Below are 20318 nucleotides of genomic sequence, written 5' to 3'. Positions count from 1 at the left end.
AGGTTCAGGTGTGTCCAGGGTTGTACTAGCCATTCATAGGCTTTCCTGAAAAAAAGCTTATACAGTCTTTCAGCAAGTGTTCACTTTAGATACCGTATCTAAACACATTTAAGCAATCTCCTGAAACAGATGTTATGGCATCAGGTGGCAATGGCTGGTTGCAAAACAAGTGCGAAAGCACCGTACTGCACACGGCCAGGATTAAGAATGCCTTATTATGCAATGACCAGTATACTTACTTGATCGTCAATATGCGCGTCGTCCAATCAGTCTATTTAACTACAGTATATAGAGAGACGGAGATATACGCTACACACACGCACACAGTTTGTTATAGAAACCACAACCTACCGTCCCTCCGATCTCACACTAAGGGCCAAATTCTTTTTTCTTTTTAGGTCCTCCCATGTCTCCTCCTCTTCCTCCCAGACTCGGGTGGGGGTGGGAGCGGGTCACGTACTGTATAATGTTTGCTAAAATATGTAGGTCAGTGGAACATTTCCTGCACTTTTGCAAAAACAAGACGAGGGAGCGCTCTTTCTCCCCCCCCCAGCTTTCTCCCTCTTCCTCTCTCTCTCTCCCCACCTCCATCCAAAAATCTAAGCCACCCCCCCACTTTTTCCGAAAGTGTGGGAGGAATGCTGGGTGCGAGCACTGGAGGCGGCGATCCGAGAGTCCCTTTCCACCTCCCTGACCCATTTCGCAGCTTGGCTCGCTGCTGCTGCTGCTCACCGGCGACTCCCGCTCTCCTTTTGCTAGATAGCCTGGTTTATTTCTCTCTCTCTCTCTCACACACACACACGCGCAGCAGCAGGGACCTCCCCTGCTCCCCGCCCTACTAAATCGTGAAGCGCACGCTTCTTACTCTCACTGGAGACGCCGGCGAGGGAGCGCGAGTAGGGCTCCCCCGATGGTCTGAGGGGCGCTGGAAGCCGCCGAGCGGCGCCCCAGCGGCTCCCCCCCTCTCGGCTGAGAGCGGGCGCGGATGAGGCGCTGCTGGGGAGAATGCCCCGCTCTTGCCCCCAGGGCAGCAACTTCCCGCCCAGGGAGCCTTTGCAGGAGCCGGCGCGCTCGCAACTTCATGCCCCGAGAGAAGCCCGCGCCAGCAGCAGCAGCAGCAGCCTCAGCCACCCAGGCGCCCTCTGTCTGCGTCTTCCTCCTCGCGAGGCTCCCGGCCGCTTTCGCGCCTTTGCCGAGCCGCTTTTCCCGCCAGTCTCGAGGCTGGGCCGGCGCTGAGGGGGAAGCGGGAGCCCGGCATGCGGAGTCTCCCCTCACACCATGAGATACAGCCGGCGGAGGTGCCACAACAGCAGAGACACCGCCGCTAGCAGCAGCAGCAGCAGCAGCCCCGGTCGAGAAGCGGAGCCGCAGCCGCCTTCTCCCGCCGCTTTGGCGTGCGCCGCGGAGACTTGGTCCGGAGACCTCTGGCACGAGTGGAAGAGCAGCAGCGGCGACGGCCCCGGGGAAAGTGGCCGCCGTAGCAAGCTCTGCAGCGGCGGCAACCCGCGCGCACAGGTCGCTATCGCGGACAGCAGCTGCAGCAGCAGCAGCAGCATCTGGCGCGTGCTGGCGGCGCGCGCCCATCTCTCCCAGTACAGGCACTTCAGGTAAGCCCAAGCAGGTGGCGCCTGACACAGTGACACAGATAAACAGCAGGAGCCGCGGGTCACTCCGGCCGCCTCATCGCGCGGCTAGCGTTGGGGGGCGCCCTCGCTTTCTTTCAGCGGGCGCGCGCGCACAGGTGGCTGCAGCTCAAGTCAGGTGCAAGGGCATGGGAAGAGCTGGCCTGGCAACTTGGCCCCTCCGCTGCGCGCCGAAATCGAGGGTAGTGCATGAGACAGACACACACACACAGAGAGAATAGCACCTAAAGCTGATAAAGATGCTTTGCCAAGTCAATGGTACACAGGCAAAATGATGGTGATAATTTTTGAGGGGTGCTGAGTCAGGCTAATTTTCACCAGTGGCTGTGAATTCGGTTGTGGTTTTTTCCTGGCAGCTGCAATTCAGATGTAATTCCCACATTGGCCAGAACACACTTTGTATTAAATACTACCGGTAGTTACAGGTAGGTAGCCGTGTTGGTCTGACATAGTCAAAACAAAATAAAAAAAATCCTTCCAGTAGCATCTTAGAGACCAACTAAGTTTGTCATAGGTATGAGCTTTCGTGTGCATGCAGAAGTGTGCATGCACACGAAAGCTCATACCTATGAGAAACTTAGTTGGTCTCTAAGGTACTACTGGAAGGATTTTTTATATATATTTTGTATTAAATACAACTCTTTTAAAAAGAAACATATTCAAATGAGTACACTGCGCTAGATGATCCTCAGGGTCCATCCCAACTCTACAGATTTACAACACAGTGAGATTGAGAGGTGATTTTAAAATGCAGTTGTGAAAATGGCCTGAGGCTGTGAGGGTTAATTTTGTGTGTGATGGCCTTTTAAAAACAACACCTCGGTGTAATTTTTAAAGAAAGATCATCATAATGCATACAGTACATATATCTTTTTGTGTTTCCCATATATTATCTCAGCAGTCCTAACAAAACTGCTGGAAGGTAGGCCGGCATTGGTGTATCATGTTGTCAGTGGAAGCCTGAGACATGACCACTCAGTGATGCCACTTAGTGAGTCTGTGGCAGAGATTACAGTTGAGGGAAGGACTTCTTGGTTACTAAATCTTAGCTCTTATTGTACATTGACTCCTTGGAAGCTAAATAGTGTTTGGGTCGCGGGTGGTGCTGTGGTCTAAACCACTGAGTCTCTTGGGCTTGCTGATCAGAAGGTTGACTCCTGTTGCTCTGTCCCAACTCTTGTCAACCTAGCAGTTCCAAAGCACACCAGTGCGAGTAGATAAATAGATACCATTATGCTGGGAAGGTAAATGGCATTTCCATGTGCTCTGGTTTCTGTCATGGTGTTCCGTTGCGCCAGAAGTGGTTTAGTCATGCTGGCCACATGACCTGGAAAGCTGTCTGTGGACAAACGCTGGCTCCCTTGAGCTGAAAGCGACATGAACGCCCAAACCCATAGTTGCCTTTGACTGAACTTAAGTGTCCAGGGGTCCTTTACTTTTATCTTAGTCAGTGATTGGATCTATGACTGGCTCTTGAAATGGTGTGTTCTAAATAAAGGCTGTCTATTTCATTTTGGCCTAGGCCTGTGTAATTGTTCTGAAAGAATATATGTTAACATTGTTTCAGGGGGTTCATATTAAGGAATAAGGATCAATCCTTTCCAAAAGCAAATGGATCTCTGTTAGTAAGAGACAATCCTGCATCGCAGCAATGGATTTGGCTGAATTATGTTGTTGTCCCATTGCATTTCTTTGTATGATGATCAGCTCAGGCATTTTAAGATATGTGTGGTAAAAGCCTCTCCACCCATACCTTATAGAGGACACCCAAAACATCCAGCTGTTGGGGGTGGGGCTTGAAATGTGAGTAGTATTGACTTTGCTTTACATTTTCCAGTGAGAGTGCATTTGATATTCTAGAAATGCATTTTGGGTGTTGTAGATTCTGAGAATTCTTTATTTCCAAAACAACATTTATGAAAGGACGGTGCACACATGCAATCTCTAGTTACTTGCTTATACTATGACAGTATGAAACTTTGCATTTTGTTGCATTTGCCTCTAACAGGGAAGGCTTTTTTTTTAGTACACCTGTCAATAAAATGATTCAGTTTATCAGTTACTCTGCCATTAAAGCAAAAACAAAACAAAATCATCTGCATGTATTTTCAGCTTACGGTTGCTATAGCTTCTGGGCTTCTTTGGTTTGGTTGAATAGCCAACAGGTGAAGCGCTTACATTCTCCTCACTTCAGAAGCTTTTATATAAATTGCTGTCATCAAGCAGAAACTGAGGGTCAGAGACAGAGGCTGTATTCACAGAGAGGTTAAATACTGAGGCAGGGCAAGGCAGGGTGGACGTGAGGCAAGGATTGTAAAAATGTTTTACAATATATTTTACGGTACTGTAAAGTATATTATAAGATATTTGTATAAGATAATGCTTAATAAGTTTTCCTTTAAAATTCATGATTTAATGTTGATATTTATTATATTGTTACATTGGAGGTAAGTCCACAGACATTACTAGGTTTTTTTTTTACAGTATTAGATTGTCTTGTCTATATGTATCTTCATCCTTAGTGGCCCAAGAAAAACAAACAAATGTTTCTAAAGGTTCCCATACGGAGAAATAGCTGCAGACCATGAATAATTGAAAATAAATCCTGTTTATGTTTGGGATCACCACGCCAAAGTTAAAGAAGCATTACAGTATTTCAATCGTCTGACGTTTTCTGTATGTTTTGTCAAAAAGAGGGAAAATATAGCAGTTTTTTTTGCAGTTCTCATGTGTGTAATGTGCCTTTGAAAGGTGCACATATTTGGGTTTTAAAAGAAGTTCAGTTTGACAGAGCAATTGCAAAAGTCTTCTGTAACAGCTTGGTCTGAAAATATGCAGGATGCATATTATTTACACTGTGAACAGCCTTCAAATCTTTTTTTTGTGAGCTTTAAAGAAAATCATCTTCATATGATGTGCGTGGAACACAAAATGTAGTAGCATGAACAGTTCTGTCTGCAATGCTTAAATCGATTCAGGCTCTGAAATTATTATTTTTAAACATTTTGTAATGTGTGTTTTGCTGCATGAAGAGGGAAATAATTTCAATGACTTTTAAAAAGATAGTTAGAAATGTATTCTATGTGCTAAAGGTAAAGGGACCCCTGACCATTTGGTCCAGTCGTGACCGACTCTGGGGTTGCGGCGCTCATCTCGCATTATTGGCCGAGGGAGCCAGCGTACAGCTTCCAGGTCATGTGGCCAGCATGACAAAGCCAATTCTGGCGAACCAGAGCAGCACATGGAAACGCCGTTTACCTTCCTGCTTGGAGCGGTACCTATTTATCTACTTGCACTTCGACATGCTTTCAAACTGCTAGGTTGGCAGGAGCAGGGACCGAGCAACGGGAGCTCACCCCGTTGCGGGGATTTGAACCGCCGAACTTCTGATCGGCAAGCCCTAGGTTCTGTGGTTTAACCCACAGCACCACCTGCATCCCATTCTATGCGCTAGCTCATTGTAAAGAGAACAGGTAGGGGAAAAATTCTGTCTTCAGCACATATTCTGTGTAATATAACAGTTGTTTGTACTCTCACGTTTATTAAGGGCAGAGTTTACAAAGAGATCTGTGGTTCTTTGAAGTTCTGTGCCATGCTAGATAGAATAATTATGCTTTAAAATGTATTTTATACACTGTTAGGCTCTATACACATGTAGGCTTCGAAATGTTCAGGGGTCATTTTTACATAGTGTGCTATACCTTCACACAGTAAGAGGCAAATACTATCTATGCAAAGGGTATTACCTATTTCATTCATAAACAGGTTAAGTATGGTGAAGGAGAGTGGCACAGTGCTGCAACATCTGTAGGCCTGCCCCAATAGGAGGTGATTGGAGAAAGTGCTTTCTGTGTACGCAGAGCTTGGGCTTGGGCTCAGTTGGCTTAGCTGAAACCAGTTCAGCCAAGACCAGGGTGTTCTTGGGGTGGTGGTGGTCTGGTGTGATGGGACAGTGGGACACTTGCCACTACTCTAGATTGTGTTCAGCTCAGTCACATCATCTAGCAGCCCTATTTTAAAGGCTTGTTTCCCCCCTGCCAGGCTCAGGCCAGCTCAGTTGGCAGTAGCCCTGTTGCTGAACAGAGTTTAGGGATAGGGCTAGATTATTCTGGCATAATTTAACCCCAGTGTAATTTGTGCTGGCTTCCTGTAATTTGGAATGCTCTGCCAATCTGTTCCTTTCCTTACATCTAGTTGCACCTCGGTCAGGGTTGGGAAACCTGCGGTCCTGCAGAAGGTGTTGGACTATAGATCCCATCCAGTGATCAAGGATGATGGGATATGTAGTACAACACTCCTGGTCTTGGTGCAGTTTTATTTTGATACATAGTTTTGCATTGTTTGCTATCTCGTTTTTCCTCCTAGTTTTTTTTTAAATTATTATTTAAAGGAAATTGATCTGAATAGTGTTGTTGTATATTTATTGTTTTTCTGTATAAGCCACCTAGAGATTTTTTAATTATATAAAGAAGTATAATCTTTTATTAAAATAAATAATACGGTAAATATTGTTTGCTTTTGCTCTTTGCTTGTAGTACACAATTTGACCATTAGGGTCTGAATTCAGCAGACGTTATGGGCAGAAACAAACTTGGTGAGAGTGCCTTAGAACACAATTGCTTGTCTAATGTTACTGTTTCGGAAGAGCTAAGAGTTTCAAGTTGAGAATAATGAGCTAACAAGGGACCTTGGGGTTCCTTGGTGCATCACACAATAACTTGGTTTGGACGCCTGCGTTTGTATAACATGACACGCCAGATTCCGGCTTAATTCCTGGAATGAGTGGGGCAGGAATGGAGTAAGGCACGGGTGTCAAACACAAGGCCCGGGGGCCAAATCCGGCCCGCCAGACCTCGTCATGTGGCCCGCCGAGCGCCCCAGCCAGCGGGACCCAGCAGCGGGACCTTGCTGCTGAAGCGCTGCACCGACAAACAGCTGGGGCCTGGGGGGGTTAGAAAGGCGCTGCGTGGAGCGCCCCGAGCCACAGCAGGAGAAGGAGGAGGCAGCTTGCCAGGTCAGTGCCCAGCAGCGCCACACGGAGAGTGCCGAGCCTCTGGGACGCAGCAGTGCTCTGTAGCACTTTGAATCCTCCTCCTCCTGCCACGGCTCGGCGCCTGGAAACGGCTGCTGCTGCTGCTGAAGCACAGACAAAGCACCCAGCAGCGCCGCGTGGAGGAGGATTCAAAGTGCTACAGAGCACTGCTGCGTCCCAGAGGCTCGGCACTCTCCGTATGGCGCTGCCGGGCACCGACCCGGCGAGCCGCCTCCTCCTCCTCTTGCCTCAGCTCCTCCTCCTCCTGCCGCGGCTCAGCCTCATGAACGTGAGCTCAGCAGCAGCTCAGCCTCATGAACGTGCAACCCTGAGGCTTTACGCACGTCTCCTAAAACAGACACCCGCTACCTCACGCTGCACGGGAAATGCTTTTTGCCCCTGGGTCCCTTCGCACTCTTTTCTGGCGCTGAATCAAGGTGGCGACCCCCCCCTTCCCTTTCTTTCTTCCTCTCTCTCGTTCTTATTCTTTCTTTCCCTCTCCTTCCTTCCTTCTTTATCTCTGTCTTCTCTCCGTCTTTCTTTTTCTTTCCTTCTTTATTCCCTTCTTTCTTTCCTACTCTTCTTTCTCTCCCCTCTTTCCTTCCTCTCTCCCTCCTGCTCCCTCTTTTCTTCCTTCCTTCCTTCCTTCCTTCCTTCCTTCCTTCCTTCCTTCCTTCCTTCCGTCCTTCCCATCTTTCTTCCTCTCCCTCATTCTTATTCTTTCTTTCTTTCCCTCTCTATTTCCTTCCTTCTTTCTCCCTTTCCGTCTTCTCTCCCTCTTTCTTTTTCTTTCCTTCTTTATTCCCTTCCTTCTTTCCTACTCTTCTTTCTCTCCCCTCTTTCCTTCCTTCCTTCCTTCCTTCCTTCCTTCCTTCCTTCCTTCCTTCCTTCCTTCCTTCCTTCCTTCTTCCCTCCCCTCCCTCTCCCTCTCCTCAGAAACATAGGATGCTGCTTTATACTTCTGGCCCTTAAACCCTGGAACCAGGAGAGCAGCTCCAGTGAGTCAACCTCAGCCAGTCCCTTTGGTGAAGGATGGTGGCTCACTGGCAGAACATCTGTCCTGCATGCAGAAGGACCCCAGCATCTCCAGGTACCAGTAGCTCTGCAAAGCTCCTGCATGAAACCCTAGCGAGCCTCCACCACCCAGTGCAGTTACCAAAAATCATTTTTCAATAAATTGTACAATAATTGTACATTTGAATATCTACTTGCCATTATTCTGACTATGTTTCTGCTTTCAGAGCTAGTTATTACTGACATTATTACAAAAAAACAGTAAAACAGTAATAATTGAATGCAGTGACAATAATTTATGATAATAAAGAGTGGACACATAGTCCTACAGATACAACCGGCCCTTTGAGAGTGACCAAACTGCTGATGTGGCCCCCGATGAATTTGAGTTTGACACCCCTGGAGTAAGGGCTTTCCAAGCACCATGCACCAGTATGATGCATGTTCACCTTAAACCACAGGTGGTTTTTTAACTATGGCTTAATGTGGCGTGTGAACAAAAGCCGGTGAGATTTCCTGGGGTTTCCCTATTTGCTAAAAACATTATTTTACTTAAAACTACATTGAAGTTAGTTGAAATTTCCTGCTAAAGAGCTGGGAATATTTGGAATTATTTGTTTAATTATTCAGCCTAGAGAGTTTTATTTAGTGAGCAGAAACCTGAAGAAGAAGGCTAGTTAACATTTTGTGAAGTGCAGCAGCTGTAACCTATGTCGGTTCATTGTTGTCATGGTAATACATTAAGTGGCATAGGAAGGTGGGTGCGGACCGCCCCTGGTGTCATTACTGAGGGGTGTGTGTGACAAAATGGCAAAAATATATGTTGGGTTTTTTAAATAAAATTGGGTTCACAACACTTTGTAAAAGGAAAAGTCTTACCTTTGATTTAAAACGGAAGAACAGATACGTACTTAGTTGGTTTTTGTGTCTGCATAGAAACACACTTGAGCTGTTCATTTTTAAGCTGCTTTAAGTATTATATAAATAAATATGGAAATGAAGGGCCAGTCTCTGTGTAATGCTGAGTCATGTTTCTTTTGTGTTGTATTACAGAAAGCATCTGCCCAGGCTGGCTTAGAGGGATCTGTATTTTGTTTGGAGTACGTGGGGATTTTTTAATAGGGCTGAGCTAAAAAGTAAACTTTTTTGGCTCAGAAGAAGGGGGAGGGCTTTTGTGGGAGACTGCAATATTTTACAAAAGGCCATCCCTCTGCTCACTTTTTTGTTTATGATCTTAGTAGTGGAATTGACCTTGCTGCATACTGCTTCTTGACTAGTCTGATAGGTTTAATTCTTCTATATCCATTTCCATTTAGGAATTAATATATTATAGATCACGTTCCCATTTATGAATATACAGTTATATGATGAGTAATTTAAATTAAGAAAAAGTAGATATATTTTCATAATTGGACCTTTTATATCCTTAGAGGTTAATAGTAGCTGCTCCTCGAATAGGAGTGCATTTCTATAGACGAGCATTAACAATATTCCTTCCTTGAAAGTGTTGAAGTTATAGAGGTCTAATGCTTTCCTTTTTCAGAATTACTTTTTTAATGAATTCACGTCAGTCTTATGAAAATTCATAGTGTAGAGTTCATGCAATGATATCTCTCAGTAATGTTCATCTGAAAACTATCAAGATAATAATTCCCACTTGCAGAATAAAGAGCTCATAACCCAGCTCCTCTCAGCAGCCAGAAGCATCATAGCCAGACGCTGGAGAGACCAGTCAGGAGTAAACATGGACCTCTGTTATCAAATTGTGTGTAAAACAGCCTTACTAGAAAAGCTAACCAATAGACTGAAACTGCCACCTGTTGTGAGACTCATGGTTCTTTTCTGTAAACTCAATCCTGCAAGTAGATTAAGCATTTGGATATAAACATTTCCCATGTATTTTTCTCTACCTGGGATAATAACCTCACAGCAAATCAGTCTGTAATTCTGACAGTAATTCTGAGGATAATGGGGAAGCACCCCAAAGGAGAACATGAATATATTCATTCACTCACACATCAAGCCTCATACCACAGGAATTCCCGATGTGATTTTTAAGGAACCTTAATTACTGTCTGTTGTTATCTTGACAGATGATCTCTTCATAGTAATAAAAATACTTCTGAGTTGTTGGGAAAACCACTTCTTCCATTGAATCTGACTTTTTAAAAACAGAAATAGTAGTTTTGGCAATGCCTCTGTGCTATTTCATACTTTATTTGGGGCTGTCTGCTTTGGGACATAGACCTGAGATATTTCAAACTAAAAAAAAGGGTCGAAAAATAAAAAAATTCCTTCCAGTAGCACCTTAGAGACAAACTAAGTTTGTCATTGGTATGAGCTTTCATGTGCATGCACACTTCTTCTGATAGTATCTGAAGGTGGTCTATCTGATACTTCAGATAGTATCAGATGGTACCTGAAGAAGTCTGCATGCACACGAAAGCTCATACCAATGACAAACTTAGTTGGTCTCTAAGGTGCTACTGGAAGGAATTTTTTTATTTTGTTTTGACTACGCCAGACCAACACGGCTACCTACCTGTAACTAAAAAAAGGGTGGTTAACATACACATTGATCCTTCATTGATCCTAACATACACATTGATCCTTGTCGTGGCGAAGGGGCTTGAATAACTCGGAGAAGCTATGAGCTATGCCATGCAGGGCCACCCAAGATGGACAGGTCATAGTGGAGAGTTTTGACTAAACGTGATCCACCTGGAGAAGGAACTGGCAAGCCACTCCAGTATCCCTGCTAAGAAAACTCCATGGACAAAGACAACAGGCATATAAAAGTTATGGCGCTGGAAGATGAGCCCCTCAGGTCGGAAGGCGTCCAACATGCTACTGAGGAAGAGCAGAGGACAAGTACAAGTAGATTCAGAGCTGATGAAGCGGCTGGGCCAAAGCCGAAAGGACGCTCAGTTGCGGATATGCCTGGAAGCGAAAGGAAAGTCCGATGCTGTAAAGAAAAATATTGCATAGGAACCTGGAATGTAAGAACCATGGATGGAGGTAAGCTGGATGTGGTCAAAAATGAGATGACAAGAATAAATATCGACATCCTGGGCATCAGTGAACTAAAATGGAAGGGAATGGGCGAATTCAGTTCGGGTGACTATCATATCTACTACTGTGGGCAAGAATCCTATAGAAGAAATGGAGTGGCCCTCATAGTCAACAAAAGAGTGGCAAAAGCTGTAATGGGATGCAATCTCAAAAATGACAGAATGATCTCGATACGAATCCAAGGCAGACCTTTTAACATCACAGTAATCCAAGTTTATGCACCAACTACCGGTGCTGAAGAAAGTGAAATTGACCAATTCTATGAAGACCTACAACACCTTCTAGAAATGACACCAAAGAAGGATGTTCTTCTCATTACAGGGGATTGGAATGCTAAAGTAGGGAATCAAGAGATAAAAGGAATAACTGGCAAGTTTGGCCTTGGAGTTCAAAATGAAGCAGGGCAAAGGCTAATAGAGTTCTGTCAAGAGAACAAGCTGGTCATCACAAACACTCTCTTCCAACAACACAAGAGACGACTCTACACATGGGTATCACCAAATGGGCAGCATCAAAATCAGATTGATTATATTCTCTGCAGCCAAAGATGGAGAAGCTCTATACAGTCAGCAAAAACAAGACCTGGAGCTGACTGTAACTCAGATCATCAGCTTCTTATAGCAAAATTCCAGCTTAAACTGAAGAAAGTAGGAAAAACCACTGGGCCAGTAAGATACAATCTGAATCAAATCCCTTATGAATACACAGTGGAAGTGAGGAACAGGTTTAAGGATTTAGATTTGGTGGACAGAGTGCCTGAAGAACTATGGATGGAGGCTCGTAACATTATACAGGAGGCAGCAACGAAAACCATCCCAAGGAAAAGGAAATGCAAGAAAGCAAAATGGCTGTCCAACGAGGCCTTACAAATAGCGGAGGAGAGGAGGCAAGCAAAATGCAAGGGAGATAGGGAAAGATACAGGAAACTGAATGCAGATTTCCAAAAAGCAGCAAGGAGAGACAAGAGGGTCTTCTTAAATGAGCAATGCAAAGAAATAGAGGAAAACAATAGAATGGGGAAAACCAGAGATCTGTTCAAGAAAATTGGAGATATGAAAGGAACATTTCGTACAAAGATTACCATAATGAAGGACAAAAAAGGTAAGGACCTAACAGAAGCAGAAGACATCAAGAAGAGGTGGCAAGAATACACAGAGGAATTATACCAGAAAGATATGGAGGTCTCGTACACCCCAGGTAGTGTGGTTGCTGACCTTGAGCCAGACATCTTGGAGAGTGAAGTCAAATGGGCCTTAGAAAGCACTGCTAATAACAAGGCCAGTGGAAGTGATGATATTCCAGCTGAACTATTTAAAATTTTAAAAGATGATGCTGTTAAGGTGCTACACCCAATATGCCAGCAAGTTTGGAAAACTCAGCAATGGCCAGAGGATTGGAGAAGATCAGTCTACATCCCAATTCCAAAGAAGGGCAGTGCCAAAGAATGCTCCAACTACCGCACAATTGCGCTCATTTCACACGCTAGCAAGGTTATGCTCAAAATTCTACAAGGCAGGCTTAGGCAGTATGTGGACCGAGAACTCCCAGAAGTGCAAGCTGGATTTCGAAAGGGCAGAGGAACCAGAGACCAAATAGCAAACATGCGCTGGATTATGGAGAAAGCTAGAGAGTTCCAGAAAAACGTCTACTTCTGCTTCATTGACTATGCAAAAGCCTTTGACTGTGTCGACCACAGCAAACTATGGCAAGTTCTTAAAGAAATGGGAGTGCCTGATCACCTCATCTGTCTCCTGAGAAATCTCTGTGTGGGACAAGAAGCTACAGTTAGAACTGGATATGGAACAACTGATTGGTTCAAAATTGGGAAAGGAGTACGACAAGGTTGTATATTGTCTCCCTGCTTATTTAACTTATATGCAGAATTCATCATGCGAAAGGCTGGACTAGATGAATCCCAAGCCGGAATTAAGATTGCCGGAAGAAATATCAACAACCTCAGATATGCAGATGACACAACCTTGATGGCAGAAAGCGAGGAGGAATTAAAGAACCTTTTAATGAGGGTGAAAGAGGAGAGCGCAAAATATGGTCTGAAGCTCAACATCAAAAAAACCAAGATCATGGCCACCGGTCCCATCACCTCCTGGCAAATAGAAGGGGAAGAAATGGAGGCAGTGAGAGATTTTACTTTCTTGGGCTCCTTGATCACTGCAGATGGTGACAGCAGTCACGAAATTAAAAGACGCCTGCTTCTTGGGAGAAAAGCAATGACAAACCTAGACAGCATCTTAAAAAGCAGAGACATCACCTTGCCGACAAAGGTCCGTATAGTTAAAGCTATGGTTTTCCCAGTAGTGATGTATGGAAGTGAGAGCTGGACCATAAAGAAGGCTGATCGCCGAAGAATTGATGCTTTTGAATTATGGTGCTGGAGGAGACTCTTGAGAGTCCCATGGACTGCTAGAAGATCAAACCTATCCATTCTTAAGGAAATCAGCCCTGAGTGCTCCCTGGAAGGACAGATCGTGAAGCTGAGGCTCCAATACTTTGGCCACCTCATGAGAAGAGAAGAATCCTTGGAAAAGACCCTGATGTTGGGAAAGATTGAGGGCACTAGGAGAAGGGGACGACAGAGGACAAGATGGTTGGACAGTGTTCTCGAAGCTACGAACATGAGTTTGACCAAACTGCGGGAGGCAGTGCAAGACAGGAGTGCCTGGCGTGCTATGGTCCATGGGGTCACGAAGAGTCGGACACGACTAAACGACTAAACAACAACAACAACATACACATTGAAGTATCAGAGGTGAGCAGTGGCTCAATTTCTGTGCGTAAGTGTGTTTGGAAGGCTGTGTGCATTGTGCTCAGACACATGGCATGGCATGTAACTAGAATCTAGCCCCTCCATAAGAGGATCACAATGCCTAAGGGAAGTGCTTTTTTCCTAGAAAAATAGGTGCCGGTACTCACCATGAAGTCATTACAGTAAATGCCACACTTTTTAACAACAACAGCAGCAACAACAAGAGGTGCCGGTACTGGATACCCTTGAGTGCCCCCTTAAAAAAAAACCACTGGCTAAGGGCTCTATTGGAAAGCTGTATGTTGATGTATTTCCTTTTGGTTTTGAATATACTGTATTATTACCGTAATTTGATTGTACCTGTATATAAATCCACAGGATTATTTCATGTTGGCTATACATGACCAATCGATGCACTTTAGATTATACCAGGCATCCCCAAACTGCGGCTCTCCAGATGTTTTGGCCTACAACTCCCATGATCCCTAGCTAAGAAGACCAGTGGTCAGGGATGATGGGAATTGTAGTCCAAAACATCTGGAGGGCCGAAGTTTGGGGATGCCTGGATTATACTGTGGGTAGATAGGGTTTTTCTGGCATCTTCATGGCTTATAGAGTACAGTCGCACTTTGGATCCCGAATGCCTTGCAAGTTGAATGTTTTGGCTCCTGGACATTGCAAACCTGGAAGTGAGTGTTCCGGTTTGTGGACATTCTTTGGAACCCGAACGTCCGAAGCGGGTTCCGCTGGTTCCGATTGGGTGCAGGAGCTTCCTGCAGCCAATTGGAAGCCACGCCTCTGATTCCGTTCGACTTCCGAGGTACAGTCATACCTCATGTTGCGCCCGCTTCAGTTTACGTCTTTTCAAGTTGCGTCCTGCGGCAACCTGGAAGTACCAGAACGGTTACTTCTGGGTTTTGCCGCTTACACATGCACAGAAGTGCTAAATCGCACCACATGTGCAGATGCAGTGCTTCTGGATGCGAACGCCTCCGGGACAGATTACGTCTGCAACTCGAGGTTCCACTGTATGACTGTAGTGATAATGGGTCATGTTACTGTTCTTTTCCTGTTGTTGCACAGCCATTGCATCAAAGATTTCAGAGACACCTTTGATCATCATCATCATCATCATGTTTTATTATGTATACCCCGCCCATCTGGCTGTATAAAACAAAAAATAATAGCAGATTCCACAAATATCAGGCTAAATATATTAGTGTCAACAATCCCCCACCCCTTCTAGTAATTTAATTAATCTGTTTCTGGATTTTGTAAGATGGTTTATAATAAGAATAGAACCATCCGAACATCCAAAATCTTATTAATCTACAAAACAGTAGTTGGGGCTCAATTTTTGTTCATCGGGAATATGGCCCAATTATGAAGTCGAAAATTAATTAGATATTGCTCAAGTGAACCCAGAGCAAAACCCAAAGATTTGTATAGATATATAAAGCCAATTTTGTGGTAGACACAATAACCTTTTCCTGCACAGTGATGACACCAGCCCAGCTCTGAGAAAACAAATGCTTCCTTATGCTGCTGTATGCAACCCAGTCGGAAGGGCATGGTACAAATAAATAATAATAATAATTAGTAGTAAGTGAGATAAGTTTGAGAGAATAGGGATACATTGCAGGTCTGATGAAATGGCTCTTACAAATTCATTTTTTGCTGCTGTTTACAGACAAATAAAGGAATAAATATACTATATTTGATCCTGGCAGATAATGTGGTTCCACTAAAGCAGGTCACTGCACATTCTCATTCGCAGTTACTTTGGGACAATGCGAACTTACTGTTGCATGAAAAAGTGCATTGCTGAATATGGCATCTAGAAGATGATATATGTCATTGTGGCAACTTTTATTATGCCTACTTTAGTACACAGCTTTATTTATTTATTTTAAAGGCACTTATGTGGAACAGTAAGGTGTTGCCTTGGTGGCCTTGTTTCACACATTTCAGGATTTTGGGAAAGAATATATAGGGCAGGACTACTGAAAACTTTCATGTTATTTTTCTAGGTGTAGAGAAGGTTGAACCTAGCACCCTGAATGAGCCAGTACCACTGTTATTTCATGTGCCCCCCCTTCTTATCTGCCTTTTGCAGAAGAGTTTTGCGATGAATTAGGGTGATATCCAGTTCAATCGCACTCGGAGCAGACCAACTGAAATTAATGGACTTCAGTCACTTACGTCCGTTGCTTTCAATGGGTCTACTCCTGAGTATGATTTTTGTCTTGTGTCTTTTACACTTTAAGCCTGTGGACACGAACTGTCTTGCTTTTAATCTGTGTACAGCATTTAGTAAATGTTAGTGCTGTATAAAATCCTAATGTCTAATAATTAAGATTAGAATTAGGGATGGAGGAATCTGCAAATTTCGGTTTCTCTCTCGAGCTTCTCATTTTTCAGATCTTGAGTTCGGTTCCTACATCAGTTTGCACTTTAAAAAAAGCCCTCATGAAAATTAGTCAGCAGTTTCATATTCTTTTTTCCGTAATGTACAAGTTTTTGTTTGAAATTCTGCTTAAGATACACATTTTTTCATGCATTTCCCCCCAACATAATGAACTTTTGTATATTATTTTCATTAATACATGCATTGGTTTTCCTGTGCTATATTCATTCTGGTTGGAAAACAGCATTTGTAGAAGTGTGAATTTTGAGATAGCTACATTTTGGTTTTTGTATTCTTACAAGCGTTGAAACAATTTCCTTCCCATTCCTACTTGAAATCAGTACAGTGATTAAAAATATTTACAAGTTTAAGAAGGGTGTAATGTGAGACATAGTTGCCAAATATTTGTTTCATCATAAACTGAGGTGTGTGTGTGTGTGTTTGTTTGTGTGTTTGTATGTATGTTTAAATGTGCAACCTCAGGATTACTCTTTTGTCTTCAACCTTTGTGGGGCTACATGATAACATGACTCACCTTCTTCAGCCTTCCACACAACCACAAAACTTACACGCCTCGGTTTTTATTTCATTTCTCATTTGGTCACATAAACACCATCAGCGCTATGTTGCAATTCCAAACAAGCCATTGGTATGCTTGGTTGCAGAGGGATGATATTTCTGTAGACAGAGCTCAGTAGACAAATTACTTAATGACTGATGGGAGAACAGGAACAGCTACTAAATCACCTGTACACACACTTGCTAGGAGAAGAGAAATATTTCTCATTCTATCAGCAAAAAATATGGAATGATATGCACATTCCATGACATTACTGGCAGTAGTCTACAAAGACAGGTCATTTCCTTTCTGCAGTGTTTGTTTATAGACTCATAATGACTATCCCAGTTATCTATCAAATGAAATGCATGTCACAACATATCTTGCGTTACCTTGAGATAATCAGTATCTCCAGCTGTGTCAGGAGTTTGATGGCATGCTTACAATATGCAAGTGTGAAGTGCTTTGCTACCAAAAGTTACAGAAATTACATGTTTTTAATACTTACTTTAATGCTTGTGTTTTATTATATTGCAGTTTTCATTTCATAGAATTCAAATTGTAATGCAATATAAATAATTAAATAAGCAATTGAAATGCAGTTAAAAACAAATCCACAAGAGACGCCATGAACAGTGTTTGAAATTCTCTAGGCATGTTTTGCTACTGGTGCGGGTCCAATTGCGACCACGTTGAGATTTCTTGGCGCCAAGGTTGGCAACCACAGTTTAAAAACCTCAGCCTTAGTCCATAATGAATACCATTTCCACTGTATGTGTTTCTCCTTCTTGCATACTGGGACAAGTGAATTGTTGTAAGAGCAAGTTGCCGTCAAGCAATGTAGCCTAAGTCAGCCCTGTACAGGACCTAGTTTGGCCCACAAGACAGTTTTCTGCAAACCATGCCCACTTGCCCACCTGTCCTCACATGTGACTTAAGGAATTTATGAGGGTAGAACATGAATTTAACAGGAAATGGGATCATTATACTCAACTGGCTTGTTTGACATTAGAAATATACAGAGAAGAGACACTGAGACCACTTATATCAGCCTGAAAGGAGAGAAGAAGGAGTGATACAGCAGAAAGTTTGAAGTAACTCATAGGCACCTTCATCATGTGAGAGAGATGCAGGCTAGGATTTTGCCTTCTGGAATATAGCGATTTTGTATGCAGTCAAGGCTTCCATTGTCCTCACTCATAGTTTGTGTTACCAGTTCAGTTCATTACAACTGCATCAACAATAAACTCTCGCTTAGTTTTCCACAATTGCTTCCTACCCTCTGTGTTATGTAGCCATTGGATGGGATAAACTAGTCAATATTGGGAGTTCTCCTGGTTCCTTCTAGAAGTCATGATCAGATTGGTAGAGGTCTGGGTGGAGCTTGCTTTTGTCTCAGATCAAGAAGGGTCAAAGGGCAGATGCCTAAAGAGAGGGTGAATGTTGGTTTGGGGTGGAGGAGGGCCAGTCTAAATCTGGGGTAGTAGATCAGCGGTCATCTAAATCAGGATTAGCCCTCCAGGTCTTGTTTGACTGCAGATCTCATAATCCCTGTGAAATATACTCTGAGTCGAGAGTGAATTTCATTGCTCTTTATTCAGCTTGTAGTAGCAATAGAGGAAGAAGAGAAGAATGGCTCTTTCCCCAAAAACGTCTGCTTATATACATTATTTACACAATGGGCCTTGCGTGATTGGCTACTTCAGGGCTGCACCTGTGGGCCAATCAGGTTGTGGATTGACTTTGGCCAGCAGCCTGATTGGCTGCTCCTGTAGGCCAATCAGGTTGCGTATTGACTCCTTCAGGCCAGTCAGGTTGCTGATTCACTTCTACCTGGAGCTGGATTGGGTGGCTCCTGCAGACCAATCAGACTGCTGCATTCTGGATCCTATTGTTCTAGGATTCAGCTCAGTACATAACACATTGACTATGCTAGGTAGGGTCAATGGAGTTGAACAAAATCTGGAAGACACTATGTTGGCTGCCCTTGATCCAAATAACTGTTCCACGTCACTGATACTTCTCTAGGTATTATTACTACTCTCAGTGTTTTCACCTGATGGGGATATGGCAGTTGCTTATTAGTGAAAGGTGCTTTTTGGTAGTGGCATCCAGTTATCAATTGCCCTCCGAAGAAAACTGCCTGCTGACTGCTCAGATGTTCTTTCGGTGCCAGGCAAGCACGTTTTTATTTCCCCAGGCATTTCAACTCTTCCTGAACCCTTACGAAACCTGCTTTTGCTCGTATGCTCCCCCAGTCTTTGATCTGGAGCTTAATTTTAAGCATGTATCACATTGTATTATATTATTCATTTTACTGTTTTCATCCTCTAAGCCTTCCTGAGAACAACTATAACAGTTATAGGGTGGCACATAAATAAATTTTCTCTTTTCTTCTCCTTTTCATAATCCAAACTTCATATTGGCTTTTCTTTTTGCAGTATAGTGAGACCTTACATTGCATCAGTTATCTCCAATAAACTATACAAACTAGCTCCAACAGTCTGTATTATATCTACAAATCATCACTACTGATGATTCAGAGAAAGTGTACAGAAATCTACAGGGCAGTTGTGGGAGTTATTCATGTCATGTCAACTGCTTTCAGCTTCAAGCAGTTATTTTAAGACGGGTGCCCTTTGTATGTACAAAGTGCCACATTATAATTTTATTAACCTAGCAACAGAAGTTAATATCAATCCACAGCCCACTGGCAATGTCTCTTGCATTGTTATACACCAGAGTTAACCGAAACAAAAGCACCTAGCTGTGCATTTTCATACAGTTTTTAAGAGAACTCTAAAAATCACTTCCCGTTTTTATTCTGCTGCTGCTGCTCGCTACCAAATTGCCAGCCACCATTTTCCATGAGACTTTTCACTGCAGATCCACATGAAATGCATTACTGGTGGGTGTAAACTTTCAGCCAAACCCCTCTTGGGCGATTTACAGTGTGGCAATTGTTCTAGAAACCAAGAACCCAGCAGCACCCAATTATGAAAATCAAACGGGATAAGATAGGGTGAAGACAGATGTAATATTAAGGAGAGAGAGGGAGAGCTCACAGCAGGTTCTTCAGTGTAACCACCTTCTGCTCCATTTCACAATTAAAATGGGAGGCATACCTATCAGTGAACCTAGCGCTGTTATAGCTGTCAGCCTTGCCCTTCTCCCATGCTTCAAGTGGGTTACTGCTTTTTTGTATTTTTTTGAAGCACCACAAATACTTTTATCTATTCTTTTGTAGATTTCTCTTTTTTTTAAGGAAAATGGAAAACCTTTTTTTTTAATGCAAAGCTATTCTGAGGATTTCTGAGGAGTTATTTTGGTGAAACCATGGCTGCTAGCCAATTAGCTCCACCCACAGCCAGCTCCTGCTGCAAACTTGCAGAACCATTTAAAAATTACCTTATTTGAGGAAAGGTTCGTTTTTTAATTGAGCACAGTGAGTTCATTTCCAAATTGGCTCTACTGCTCTCAAAATGTTGTGACTGCTTGCACATGAATAGGTGGCAAAACGAAGGCTTTGTCAATGTATTGGAGATTGTTTGAATCTACTATACTTGGGCTCAGTAGTGTAAATTATCTTAATAATCCAGATGGTCTTGCCTGTGGCTGCAGAATAGTTCAGGTATCTGAGTCCCCCATTTTTATTTAACTAAATAATGGTGGCTTCCAGCATGGGGATGTTCCTCTTTGGCTCTGCATCCAGTGTGTTTCCACTACTGGTTTGGGAAGCAGTGTACACACAACATTAGTCGCAATCCATACCTATCCTGTTTTCTATGCTGTAGTTTGATAGGAAATACTGTGTTTTGATGCAACCC

The 20318-nt window shown here is 43.4% G+C and overlaps 1 protein-coding gene across 4 annotated transcripts in view; it reads left to right on the top strand.

The window, feature by feature from the left end:
* Window positions 1-717: 717 nt before the first annotated feature.
* Window positions 718-20318, top strand: part of NPAS2 (neuronal PAS domain protein 2) — a 66911-nt gene continuing 47310 nt past the window's right edge. For 2 of the 4 annotated variants that reach the window (XM_060273440.1, XM_035116141.2), the window contains exon 1: window positions 718-1607. In XM_060273440.1, coding sequence (XP_060129423.1) covers window positions 1279-1607 — 329 coding nt within the window. In that variant the 5' untranslated portion in view covers window positions 718-1278. The remainder of the gene's footprint in view (window positions 1608-20318) is intronic. The other 2 variants (XM_035116145.2, XM_035116142.2) reach the window with 1 other exon arrangement.

This window comes from Zootoca vivipara, chromosome 4 (assembly GCF_963506605.1).
Source record: "Zootoca vivipara chromosome 4, rZooViv1.1, whole genome shotgun sequence".
In the NCBI taxonomy this organism is placed as follows: Eukaryota; Metazoa; Chordata; class Lepidosauria; order Squamata; family Lacertidae; genus Zootoca; species Zootoca vivipara.
The sequence above is the reverse complement of the archived record's forward strand: the minus strand, read 5'-3'. Positions and strand labels throughout refer to the sequence as shown.